The sequence below is a fragment of the Myxine glutinosa genome, chromosome 8 (genome assembly GCF_964187855.1).
Source record: "Myxine glutinosa chromosome 8, kmMyxGlut1.1, whole genome shotgun sequence".
NCBI lineage: Eukaryota > Metazoa > Chordata > Myxini > Myxiniformes > Myxinidae > Myxine > Myxine glutinosa.
Window position 1 is genome coordinate 26917792 of NC_136268.1, and position 12822 is coordinate 26930613.

The 12822-nt window shown below is 46.4% G+C and overlaps 1 protein-coding gene across 4 annotated transcripts in view; it reads right to left on the bottom strand.

Annotated features, from left to right (window-relative positions):
- Nucleotides 1-12822, bottom strand: part of LOC137433091 (N-acetyl-beta-glucosaminyl-glycoprotein 4-beta-N-acetylgalactosaminyltransferase 1) — a 143096-nt gene that overhangs the window by 63459 nt on the left and 66815 nt on the right. For all 4 annotated transcript variants that reach the window (XM_068125546.2, XM_078783070.1, XM_078783071.1 and 1 more), the window contains exons 14-15: nt 2539-5266; nt 1679-2019 (exon numbers count right to left, since the gene is read on the bottom strand). In XM_068125546.2, the coding sequence (XP_067981647.2) occupies nt 1679-2019; nt 2539-5266 (3069 nt within the window). The remainder of the gene's footprint in view (nt 1-1678; nt 2020-2538; nt 5267-12822) is intronic.

Genomic DNA, 12822 nt, shown 5'->3' on the forward strand with positions numbered 1-12822 from the left:
CAACTTTGCCATACAGCCAAGGTTTGGACCATGTAGATATTAGTTCACTGGCGGTGCGGCAAGCGCTCGCACCACGCGCTGGCGAGTGAAACAAAATGGCATCAATGCGGAAGTTGTCGCTACTCTCTTTATGTAGGTACTCTAGTACATACGACATAGCGATTGTGAATGTGACAGCTCTGAGGCGTCTTTCGCTTTGCATCGCAGTGACGGCGAGCACCAACATGGCGGCTGTAAGATTAAAATCTGGCTTCAACCTCCCTCACCAACCAAAGCCTTTAACCAGACATATTAACATGCTCCTCCCCCTTCATTACCGTTCTTCAAAGCAAAGCGGTAAAAATTGTTGTATCGCCATTACATATTACTAGCAACGGTACCCGCCCTAAAGGCGGGGCTTCAATTTGGGGGCGGGGCTTCAATTGGGAGGTGCAAATGATTGGGTGACCATCGTTTTGGGTGACTTTGAGCTTGACCTTGGGCCTAGAGAGTTAAAAATTGGGCACAGTCTATTCCATGGCAAGGCCGAGGACTTGCCGGTAAGACCTATCGGCTCAAAATCCTTTTAACTGTTGACTTGGTAGTTTTTACAATGAAGGAAACACGTATCGGGAGTACATACGACATAGCGATTGTGAAATGTGAATGTGACAGCTCTGAGGCGTCTTTCGCTTTGCATCGCAGTGACGGCGAGCACCAACATGGCGGCTGTAAGATTAAAATCTGGCTTCAAGCTCCCTCACCAACCAAAGCCTTTAACCAGACATATTAACATGCTCCTCCCCCTTCATTACCGTTCTTCAAAGCAAAGCGGTAAAAATTGTTGTATCGCCATTACATATTACTAGCAACGGTACCCGCCCTAAAGGCGGGGCTTCAATTTGGGGGCGGGCTTCAATTGGGAGGTGCAAATGATTGGGTGACCATCGTTTTGGGTGACTTTGAGCTTGACCTTGGGCCTAGAGAGTTAAAAATTGGGCACAGTCTATTCCATGGCAATGCAAATATGTGTGTAAAGTATGGCGATGCTTTGTGCAACGATGTAGACGTAGTACTGCGCACAAACAGACAGACAGACAGACGGACAGACAAACCAACCAACTGACATACTTGCCGGGATTTTTCCGGCAAGTAACAAATGGACTCAAATGCAACACCCTCTCCTGCGAGGGTAACTAGAAAATGGAATTCAATGTGAATATGTGAATGAATTTACCCACCAACGTTAGATGTCAACCCACTTTTGTCTTTGAACTCAATTAAAGGTCGGATGAAAAATTAAACGTCATATGAGAGAGAAAGTGTGAGAGACAAAAGAGAGAAGTAGGGGAGAGGACATCAGATGCTTCTAACTCGAGTTTCGATGCAGATGCTTCAACCACAACATTATTTTCAAAGAGCACATGTATCTTTGACCTGGTGAACCCCAAATAGAATAAGTTAATCTTTGTATTCCCATCTATATTTGTGCCAAGTTTGGTTAAAATCCTTTCAGTGGTTCGCAGGTTATCATGGTAACAAAAGCAGATAACGAACAGACGGACGGACATGTAGATAGACAGCCAGATGATGGGTAACCCCTTGCCAAATATGGCACATCTGGTAATAACGCTTTCTGATTTAGACTATGAGTAGTTGCATTGATCAAAAATCTTCATCCAATTAATCTAAAGCCCACCTGGTACTACAAAATACACAGTAGTCTGTGGCTTCCAAGACAGCCGACGTGGAGAACAAAGATGAACTGCCATTCCTGTTGTCTCGTCGTCACCTGCCGGCCCTCTAGCATCCACTTCCCATTCAGGGTACAGCTCCAAACTTTGGGTGGATGGCGAAAGGCTCACCCCAGTTGCGGCCATATTCAGTGGCCAGAAGACGTATAATGAGAGGCGAAGAAGTTGGGGCTGGTGGTATGACTTCTGACCGAGTGGTTTAAGTTCAAGGTCAAGAAGGTAGCGGTTTCCCCTTTGCCGATCTCGCCTTTTCTGCGCATTGATTATGCGGCTCAGCTGGAAACGTCTGTGGGTGGTTGGGGTGGGGGGGGGGGGGGGGGGGGAGGAGAGGGGAAAGGGTTCGAAAAAACGATGAAAGCAGATCAATGTAACCATATTTTAAAAATCAGTACAACACTCGGTACAGCACATACCTCCGCCAGGCTAAACAGTTTGTTTTGTATCCCATTCATAGGGCGGATCTGCATTCAGACCTTAACCAAAATCTCATCAGCTTGTTCTTGTAACCTACCAAACTCGGCCACCAAGTCTTGTCATAATCTGTCCACAACATTTTGAGATATCGTGCTATACTTGTTCATGTTCATTCAAATCTGTTCATAACTTTTCCAGATATCCAGCTCACAGACAAACAAGCATGAAAACATAACCTCTGTCCAACTTCAGTAGCGGAGTTTAAAATGTTAACATAAATTTTGGACAGTGCAATTTCAATTTAGGTCCAAGACAAAAAAGCAAAGAGAAAGAGAGCCAGAGCGGCTTTGTAAAGACTACTGAACGCAATGCATGATGTAAAATACCATACCCTGGATGTTTCTTTTCCAGAGCTTCCATGTAAGAAAATACAACACTTTTTGCTTCACCAGGACGAAGGAGCAGGTTTCCCGAAATATTGCAGTGCAGGTCGATCCAATCCGACCGCTGCATTCCAAAATCCATCTCACCAACTCCAAATGTGCGAGTCCAGTCTGGCCCTCGATCTTTTTTTCGCCATAAATGTCTCCACTGCCTTCTTTGCCCAAAAAAAGTTTCTCTATTAGCAGATGGTTGCACTACATGTGGTAAGTTTCTTGTCAAAGGGCTTACGCTTGGTGTGCTTTTGCTTTGACTCATGTAAATCTTATGACTGGCTATGCCTATAGGTTGAGGATCTTTCCTTGGTTCTTGCTCATGCATCTGTGCTTTCAACACGATGTTCCAAATTCTATGATTCTCTAAGGTATCAGGGCTGCGTGTGGCCAAGTTCTTTGTTGGATGTCTTTGTGCTGGCTGATTATAAACATCAACTTTTCCCCAAAGCTTCACATGCCCTCCACCCAAAATATCGGAGTTATTTAAGCCATTGTCTACATAATGTAGTATCTCAGCTTTTTCCAGTCTAAAACCTGCTTCTCCAATTGGTCTCGCAGTCATCACACCCTCTGGTCTCGCAGCAGTCATCACACCCTCTGGTCTCGCAGCAGCCATGCCCTCTGGCCTCGCGTCAGCCAAGCCCTCTGGTCTCGTGGTAGACACGCCCTCTGGCCTCGCGGCAGCCACGCCCTCTGGCCTCGCGGCAGCCACGCCCTCTGGGCTCGCGGCAGCCAGGCCCTCTGGCCTTGCGGCAGCCACGCCCACTGGCCTCGTGGCAGCCACGCCCTCTGGCCTCGCGGCAGCCACGCCCACTGGCCTCGTGGCAGCCACGCCCACTGGCCTCGCGGCAGCCACGCCCTCTGGCCTCGCGGCAGCCACGCCCTCTGGCCTCGCGGCAGCCACGCCCTCTGGCCTCGCGGCAGCCACGCCCTCTGGCCTCGCGCCAGCCACGCCCTCTGGCCTCGCGCCAGCCACGCCCTCTGGCCTCGCGCCAGCCACGCCCTCTGGCCTCGTGCCAGCCACGCCCTCTTGCCTCGCCGCAGCCACGCCCTCTGGCCTCGCGGCAGCCACGCCCTCTGGTTTCGCGGCAACCACGCCCTCTGGCCTCGCGGCAACCACGCCCTCTGGCCTCGTGGCAGCCACGCCCTCTGGCCTCGCGGCAGCCACGCCCTCTGGCCTCGCGGCAGCCACGCCCTCTGGCCTCGCGGCAGCCACGCCCTCTGGCCTCGCGGCAGCCAAGCCCTCCGGCCTCACGGCAGCCACGCCCTCCGGCCTAGCGGCAGCCAAGCCCTCCGGCCTCGCGGCAGTCACGCCCTCCGGCCTCGCGGCAGCCACGCCCCCCGGCCTCACGGCAGCCACGCCCCCCGGCCTCGTGGCAGCCAAGCCCTCCGGCCTCGCGGCAGCCAAGCCCTCCGGCCTAGCGGTAGCCAAGCCCTCCGGCCTCGCGGCAGCCACGCCCTCCGGCCTAGCGGCAGCCAAGCCCTCCGGTCTCATGGCAGTCACGCCCTCCGGCCTCGCGGCAGCCACGCCCCCCGGCCTCACGGCAGCCAAGCCCTCTGGCCTCGCGGCAGCCAAGTCCTCCGGCCTCGCGGCAGCCAATCCTTCTACTCTTACATGTATGACTCCTTCCATTTCCCTACCAGTCCCAATATCTTTTGATGTTTCTAACTTTAAAGGATTCCCAATTTTTACCTTTCTAGGAGCAACATATGCCAATCCACCAAGCATTGGCTCTGCTTCAGCATTTCTGACAGCTTTGTGTAAACTACTTAGTTGATGAAATTGTCTTTGGGTTACCTCATAAACAATGGATCTTCTTGGTCTGGTCCGATGAAGAATCCTTTCCTTTCCAGCCTGCCTGTATTTCTGAAACAATACACCCTCCTTATTGTTTTGTTTTTTCAATTTAAGTCCGTCAGTTACTACATTTTTTTTGTTGTGCACTGTCCCAACAGCCGGAATTTCTGAAACAATCCTTTGTTTCTTAAATTCAACTGTTTGTCTTGCACCCTTTCGCATCTGCAACTGAGCCAACAATTTGCCTGCAGGATCCATATAAGAACCAGAGCTATTCCCGTTGATCAAAACAACACGCTGACCTCTCGCAAGTTCTTTCTTTGATAAAATGTCTCTTGATACCCGAGTCAACGGTGGAGATGGCCGATTTGTTGCCTCGTCTGGAAGGAGCCGTGAATGTCGGGGTTCAAAAGCCATTAACTTACGGTGTTTGAGGTAAGAATTACCATTGCTATCATTTTCATACTTCTCATTGTCACTGCCTTGTTCTTTGAGTTTTTTGTGCCAATCAGATGCTGCTGTTGATTCTGCTGATCGAATAACAATTGTATTTCCTGACCTGAAAACCGTCTCTCCACGACCCAGTACTTGTTGTCTAGGTTTGTGTCTTGACCATAGAGTAGACCGACTTTTCTGCAACCACCTCTCCTCGTCATCCTCACGCTCATCTCCCTGTAGGACAAGGTTATGATCCTTGTCACGGGCATGCCAAAAGTGACCATTATTCTGGCGTAACCGTGTATTGTCCGGCTCCAAAAGAGAAAGAGTTGGAGAAAGAATGTCTTCTTCTTCCTTAGTAAAATCTTCTTCGTAATAATCGTCATCCTCCTCGATATTAGGCAGGTCATCATCATCAAGGTTGAAGTCATTCTTTGCTGGTGCACCTGTGAGAAAAAGAAAATTATTTCACATACGGAACAAGAAAAGGTAAGGAACAGGGGTAGGGGTGAGTACAACTTACGACCTGAAGAAAAGCGTTAGCAAAACTGTAATCAATAAGAGCAACTTTTTGTGCCTGAGCATGATGAGTCAGGGAATCCAGATCAACCCCAAGTGTAAAGTAGGGTTGGCCTGGACCCCTGACTCATGCTCAGAAACCAGGTTCCAATGCCAGATTTCTGCGCTTCTGTAATTTTAGGCAATGAAGCAGTGATTAAATGTATACGTTCTATAGCCGTATGCTTCAAGGAATAGAGGTGACAAAATTAACTTCGAGGTATGCTTGATGTTACGAGGATCAATCAAAATTCTCTCATCAATAGGATTCAAGGACAATATTTGTTTCTGATTCTTAGAAGCAGCTTCTCACTTGAAACAAAGAACCTGCTAAGAGTATTCAGCTATTAATATAAATCTTGTTAAGACATTTATACTAGTAGTAGCATGACAAGTATTACATCGTGAAAAATTTGGCAAAAACCTTAAAATTTGAGCCCTAACATTAACCCACCACTGACGTCAACAAGAGAACTCCTTATTCATTGTGATGTAATGTGCCCAAAGGTTATTATAAAAGAAGCAAAGGATTCATTTTGAGGAAGTGCTATATTGAATTTCCAATAAGGGCTAGCCACCCTAACAAGTGGTAAATGAAACTGCTGGTCAGAAATGCCAGATGGGAGAATTGAGGAATTGAAAATGAGGTTATGGAAGTGATCAGAGAAATAATTTATCATGTCTAGCTCGGGACACTACATTATTAAAGCAGCAACACCATGTAAATTGTCACTGCCTCGGACGTTGCAATCTCTGAACATCAGGACTTAACTTGTATCTCATAATAGTACGAAACAAACCGTACTGGCTACATGTGGCTCAGCTGCATGCCTATCAATGGAGGGATGTACGATACAACTGTAATGTCCCCCGAGACATAAAACGTGGGCAGGGGAGAACCCCAGCTAGATGCTAATCTGGAGGATCAAAAAGGAAGGTCTTTCAGCATTTGTACTTGTTGCATGATGATGATGATGATGATGATGATGATGATGATGATGATGTCCACTCCTGCATCTTCAGATGCATATGGCTGCCGAAGCAGTTTCTTGACTATTGGGCACAATCCTGGTCAGGTCGCCACTCCTATACAGGACACTCGAATGGCTCATTCATCCCAGTAAGCTGGTACTCATTTCGCCGACCTCGGAAGGATGACAGGCTGAGTTAACCCCACCTGGTGTTAATTCAATGACCGACAGGGACTTGAACTCAGGACCTGAGAATCCCAACCCAGCACCCTAATGGCTAAGCCAACACCAGGCTTATACTTGTTTCATACACATTGACAATTGTGAAATGCTGCTGAAAATGGAGGTCAGGGAAGTCAGAAAGTCCTTCTAATTTTCAAGGGAAACACGTACTCAATTTTTATTTTCTGAAAACCATTGAAAATCATTACTCACGGGCTAATTTGAAGGGTATTTTTTTGGCTAATCAGAAAGTGTCTAAAATAGCCCTAGAGTGTTGATTTTCGATTGAACCAGTGACGTCACACCATTAACTCACCTTTGTCCAAATGGCAACTTACATAGAGAACAGTGTATTCCGAGCTCGGATTCCGATACTGATTCCTCCGTCATTAGCAACTCTGAAGGTTCCCAGTATGTTGAAATGGATCAGTGGGATTTTGAAGAAACCAAATGGAAGATAAAATTAGTGATGGAAACGCTTTTGTGGGTATTGTAGATCCGAAACATTTTGAGCCTTGTGAGAGAGATTCAGACGAAGATGGAGTTCGTGAAGATAGCGGTGTTGGAGGTGCAGATGAAAATGTCGGTGGAATGTTCATTACAGACTGATAGTTTTTTTTGTTTTGTTCAATTGACAGTTTAACAGGGATCTTGTATTAATTAATAAATAAAATCTGTTATATTTTAAATATATTTTTCCAGAAGAAATACAGCACGGACACGATGCAGAACGGACTCAACATCTACACCACCCAGGCACGCGGTTGATGGGGGATTGGGGAGGGTGTCAGGGGGAAGTTGTAAGATGGTGTTGGGCATTGTGGGGGTGATGGTTGATGGAGGGGTGTGGGGTGGTGTGAGATATCTGCCTCATTCATCAGGCTTATGCTGTGGCATACTCTCGCAAGATCTCATGCGATTTCGATCAAGTCGCAAGAGCATATATATTATTTCACAAAACACGGAACAGAAACAGCATTACATTACATCTCCTCTCTTTCAGAATGAAAATCAATTTTAAGATTAAGTTTGTCCAGATGTTCGTGTGGGATGGTGGAGGATATTGTGGGGGTGATGGCTGATGGGGCATTATGGGGGGATGGTTTTAGGGGGAAGGGGATGTGGAGTAGTCATGGTTATTGTTAACTTGGGTGATGATTGATGGGGGATTGTGGTGGGATCATGGAGGGGGGTTGGGAGGATGTGGGGTGGTTATGGGTATTGTTGCGGTTGTGGGTTTGTTAGCTAGGGTTTTTGACCTCTTTAGATGCATAGGACAAGGTGGCAGCGATGTTAGCCAGCACATCTAGGGAGGTGAGATCGGTTGCTGGCAGACCAACACAGGTGTTTGATTCACCACTCAAATCACCCGCGTCCATGTGCTGGTAGCGCGGTAGAGATGGTGATAGTTTCGAGCAACAGTTATTTCTTCCGCTTAATCATGGGGATTGCATCCTCTCTCAATTGTGGTGGATAACCACAAGACCTAGCCATCTCTGTTGTTTCATAACAGTTCTCTGTAAAATGCTTCAAACACAAAAGCGAATATTTTGTAGGCCCCATCCACACTCGAGTATTTCAGGCATACATCGTCCAATTTCTGGCAACCCTCGGATTTTTTGGCCATTGGTGTAGCATGAAACCATCTCGGTTTGTATTACTACAATCACCAAGGACACATCAATGAGGAATATTTGTAGAACTTTGAAAAAAATCGGAAAAGACGCATCATATATATTTTGTAGGGTATCAAGGGATAGATTATCGTTGAGGTATTCTGAATGTTTGGGTTCCCCTTTAGAGGAAACCAAAGCTAATTGAAGAGATTACCCCAAAAAGTTGGCTATCCCAGATATAGAACTTTAAAGATCCCTGAAAAGCCATCGTCCTTTAAGAAAGTAATTCTGAGAGACAGAGCGAGACAGAGGAGGGGCAAGACAGTGGGAGGGCGAGAGGAAACAATATCTCGCAAATCGCAAGATTCAACTCTCAAACCTGTCTCCCTCCTCCAGATCCTGGTGGCGTCTGGTGAAGTCTGTTTCTGGTCTTTGTTCCCTCTCCAGCCCCTCTGTAACCTCAAAAGGCTACACCGCTGACACTGCAGTGAAATCTGTGTTTGCTTTGAAATCTTGTGTCCCAAACCCATCACTCTCTGTACCCACCTTACCCAGTTGCACCCAGCTGCTCTTGGACTCTGTTTCTTCTCTCCCGACAAGGTGGAGAAGTAGCTCCAATATCTTGACTCTGATTCTGCAACTGGACCAAACGGCCCATATGTCCTAAAATCCTGCTCTGCTGCTCTATCACATCTCTCTCTGTTATATTCACCCTCTCATTTGCTCAAGGTCATCTGCCTTCTGCTTGGAAATCAGCCAAAATTACTGCTTTACACAAAAAGGTGCAAAAACAGATCCTTGCAGCTACAGACCAATCAGCCTTCTCCCAATTATCAGCAAAGTCATGGAATCCATCATTGCTTCAGATATGAAATCTTTCCTCTTCTCCAATGGCTTGATCTCAGATCATCAATTTGCATTCAGATCAGGCCACTCTACCCTGGACATTAGGGTGGTCCAAAAAACATCGATCTCTCCGATTTTGATGCTCTACTGGATTATTGTTAGAAATGGTCTAAAACATTCACCCACCAAATATTTTCGCTCAATTCCATCTAGAAACTCATACACACTTCAATTGAAATATGGCGTTTTTCACTAAATTTGGCTAAATGAGAACAATCCAAGAGCAACCTAGGTGGAAAAAGCCCATGCACTTTAGTACAAAAAGTACATGTACTAAGCCATTTTGTGGTTCATGACTTTTTGCATGCGCATTGCGCCTGTGAGTGTGAAATCATCATCGTCGAAACATGTTTGACAATGCTTGAAACATGTTTGAAACATGTTCATACATGTCTGACTCATGTTTCGACCATGAGGATTTCACAGGGGTATGTACCATCAATGACATTATTTAGGGAAAAAATATTTCTAAAGTCTTTGTAAACCTCTCAACATGGACGATTTTCATTAAAATTGACCAAAATGACAAATTTATATGTTGAGTGTGTATGAGTTTATAGATGACTCAGATGCAAAATATTTTTTGGGTAAATGATTTAGACCATTTCTAACAATAATCCAATAGAGCATCAAAATCCAGATAAAAAAGTGATTTTTTTTTGCATTTTTGGACCACCCTACTGGACATGCTGCTTCTACTTTATCAACAATGGATGGAGGTCCTCAATGCCAGACTAAAGATCAGAGCCGTCTTTCTTGACATATCACGTTCCTTCGATACGGTCTGGCACTCCGCACTGCTCACCAAACTCTCCACTTATCATATGGCATCGATAGAAATCTCCATTCATGGCTCGCTGACTTCCTCATCTGTTGTAATCAAAATGTGGCTCTAAATGGAATTGTCTCATCTCTTCCTGTCCAGGCTGGATTTCCTCAAGGCTGTGTTCTGGCCCCTGTGCTTTTTCTAATCTTCATCAATGATCTCTCCGACTCTGGAAAATCCTCTTGATAATTTTGCCCATGACTCCACCCTCTGTAGTACCATCTCTCATCCATTAGATGAGAGATGGTACTGCCCCAGATGAGAGGCAGCAGCCTCTTTACTCTCTGCAGACCTGGAGAAAAAAAAATCACAAGCTGGACAAACACTTGGAACTGTCTTTCAATCCTGACAAATCTCACACTCACACTATGTCTCTCTGAAAAGACTGTTTGGAAAACCCTCCATTCTATTTTCTCAACAATACTCTCAAAGAAGTTCTGTCACTCAAACTTTTAGGTCTCACTATCTGCCATGATCTTTCTTGGGAAAGCCCCATTTCCATGTTGGCCTCCAAAGCCAGCCACCGACTGGGCATCTTCCGTCATGCGAAGTCCTTCCTTGGCACTACCGAACTGCCACATACAAAGCTTTCATCTGCAGCTTGATGGAATACTGCTCTCCCCCCTGGGCTGGTGCTCCTGCCTCACACCTGGCCCGGCTTCATGCTGTGGAAAACAAGGGTTTCAGAAACATTGGTATCTCCCACAATGACGTTGATTGAGGATCTTTCTCCGTCTCACCGCAAGCTGGTTGATGGTCTTTCTGTCTTCTACCGACCTCACACCCCCTGCTCTGTCTGTGCTCTGTCCACCTATCTCTGCAGGAGGCACAAGGTATGCCAGCAACCCCCTTTTGATGAAACTTCTGAAGTCAAGACTCTCTGCTCACCTTTACGCTTTCATTCCTCTTTTTTCCCACCCTCTGGAACAAACCCCCACACTATCTTCAATCCCACAATTTTCTCCAGGTCTTCAAAACAGCTGTTCACCACCATCTCATATCTTCTCCCATGCAAAACCTTGATCTTTTCTTCTGCCATTAATCCACCCCAAACCCACCTCCTTCGAATTCCGTTTTCTTTCTTGAAAGTTCAAGTAGTGTCCTTATTATTTGTCCCGTGTACCCTGCCCCAACCCTCTCTCTTCCACAGATATCCTGATGTCCCTGTTCCCTACTGTTGTTGTGCTTCCCCCCAGCCAGCACGTACAGCTGGGGCCCAGCTGGGAAAAAGGTGGTTTTGATGGGCGAAGCTGGGTTTGGGTTCTGGGTGTGTTTTTTAACTGGGTTCCACATGGTTCTCACATGGGTCTCATCTGAGCGGCCGATGCCATTCTACATTAGAACGACATTCTTTGACGTCATATCCCACCTTACAAAGCTGGCTGGGGCCCAAATGGGTTTTCGTCGGTTAGGTGAGCTGAACTGGACTTTGAACTGAGTCCTATGTGGGTCCCAGCTGGGTCAAGCCAATGTTATATTCAGAAGTCTGCTCACCTTCACTCCTTCATTCCTCTTTTCTCCTGCCTCTGGAACAAACTCCCTCACTCTCTTCAATCCCACTCCACCCTCCAGGTCTTTAAAACAGCTGTTCACCACCATCTCTTATCTTCCCCCATCCAAAACCTTGATCTTTTCTACCCCCGCTAATTTCACCCCAAATCCACTTTTTTGAAATACCAACTTCTGTCCTGGAAGTCCTTGGTGTCCTTGTGTTTTATACTTCTCCCTCCCCTCCCACGCTTCCTCCCCCCAAGCCCTCTCCCTCCCAAACATCTCCCTGCTCTCAAATGTTGCGTTTGTGTGCTTCCCCTTCTCTCCCCATCTTGTCTTCCGCTCCCTCTTTTTATATATTTTGTTTGTCTGTTTGATTTGTTTGTGAAATAAATGTTAGCTCTTTCACGAGCCTCGATTCAGTATACAAAAAAAGAAGAGGCAGAAAAAAAAAGTTTTAAAAATGGCAGCTATTTATATTGTGTTACGTTTGTAGGGGTGTTACGGATTCGTCACTTCCGTTGTTGTGGTTTTCATCCACTGTAAACATTTTTGATTCCATGTACTATTATTGTTGTCGTTTAAGGGAAATAGATATTACTATTTTCAAAAAGTAAAAAAGTTAATGTTTTAAATGAAACCGGAACCGAACGATGACGAAGAGGAAGAGAAGGAAAAGGTAGGCGGAGCGAGTGAGTCGGGGAAGAAGCCTAGCTGCTTCGAGGTCTGGAGCAAACGTTGATGAACGGAGGTCACGAGCGAACTTCGGGTTTCCCGGGAAAGGGATTCCTGCGACAGAGTTGTTATCACTGTGACAGATCAACCTGCGTGTCAGGTTTTGGCGGTTGACTCTGAGGAGAATCATCGTCGTGCCGTTACGCCTCGAGAACGGGCCGTCGGCCATTTTGACCCGCGCGCTTCACGCATCGCGCAAGGTTTTTCACTTTGCTTCAACCATTTTCACTGCCTCCAGACGTTTATCTGGTGTGTGTGTGTGTAACGTGGATTTTGAAGGTAAATCTGCGGTTCGCCGATTTGGAGCCGTGAAACGTCCATACCCGAGGGTGTCATTTCTCAGGCGCCTGAAGGGCGCCTTTGGATTTCCCTGTCGTCTTGAGGGCACCTTTGCGCAGCTTTGGCCGCGTGACTGTGACTGTCATCCGAACGGGATTCTGGTCTCGATTGGACATCGTTCTGACGATCGCTGGAGCGGATCGACTTGGGCTTGATGCCGGAATAGAAACATTGGGGAATATTCTTCTTTTCACTCACTTGGAGCACAGTGAGTTATATTGTACGAACCTGATGGTACCATCATAGGAAATATATATTGGTTATACAATTGATTACTATTGTTGTTGTACTGTTATTCTTGTGTGATGTTAATACAATATTTGTTTGTTGGTAACAAT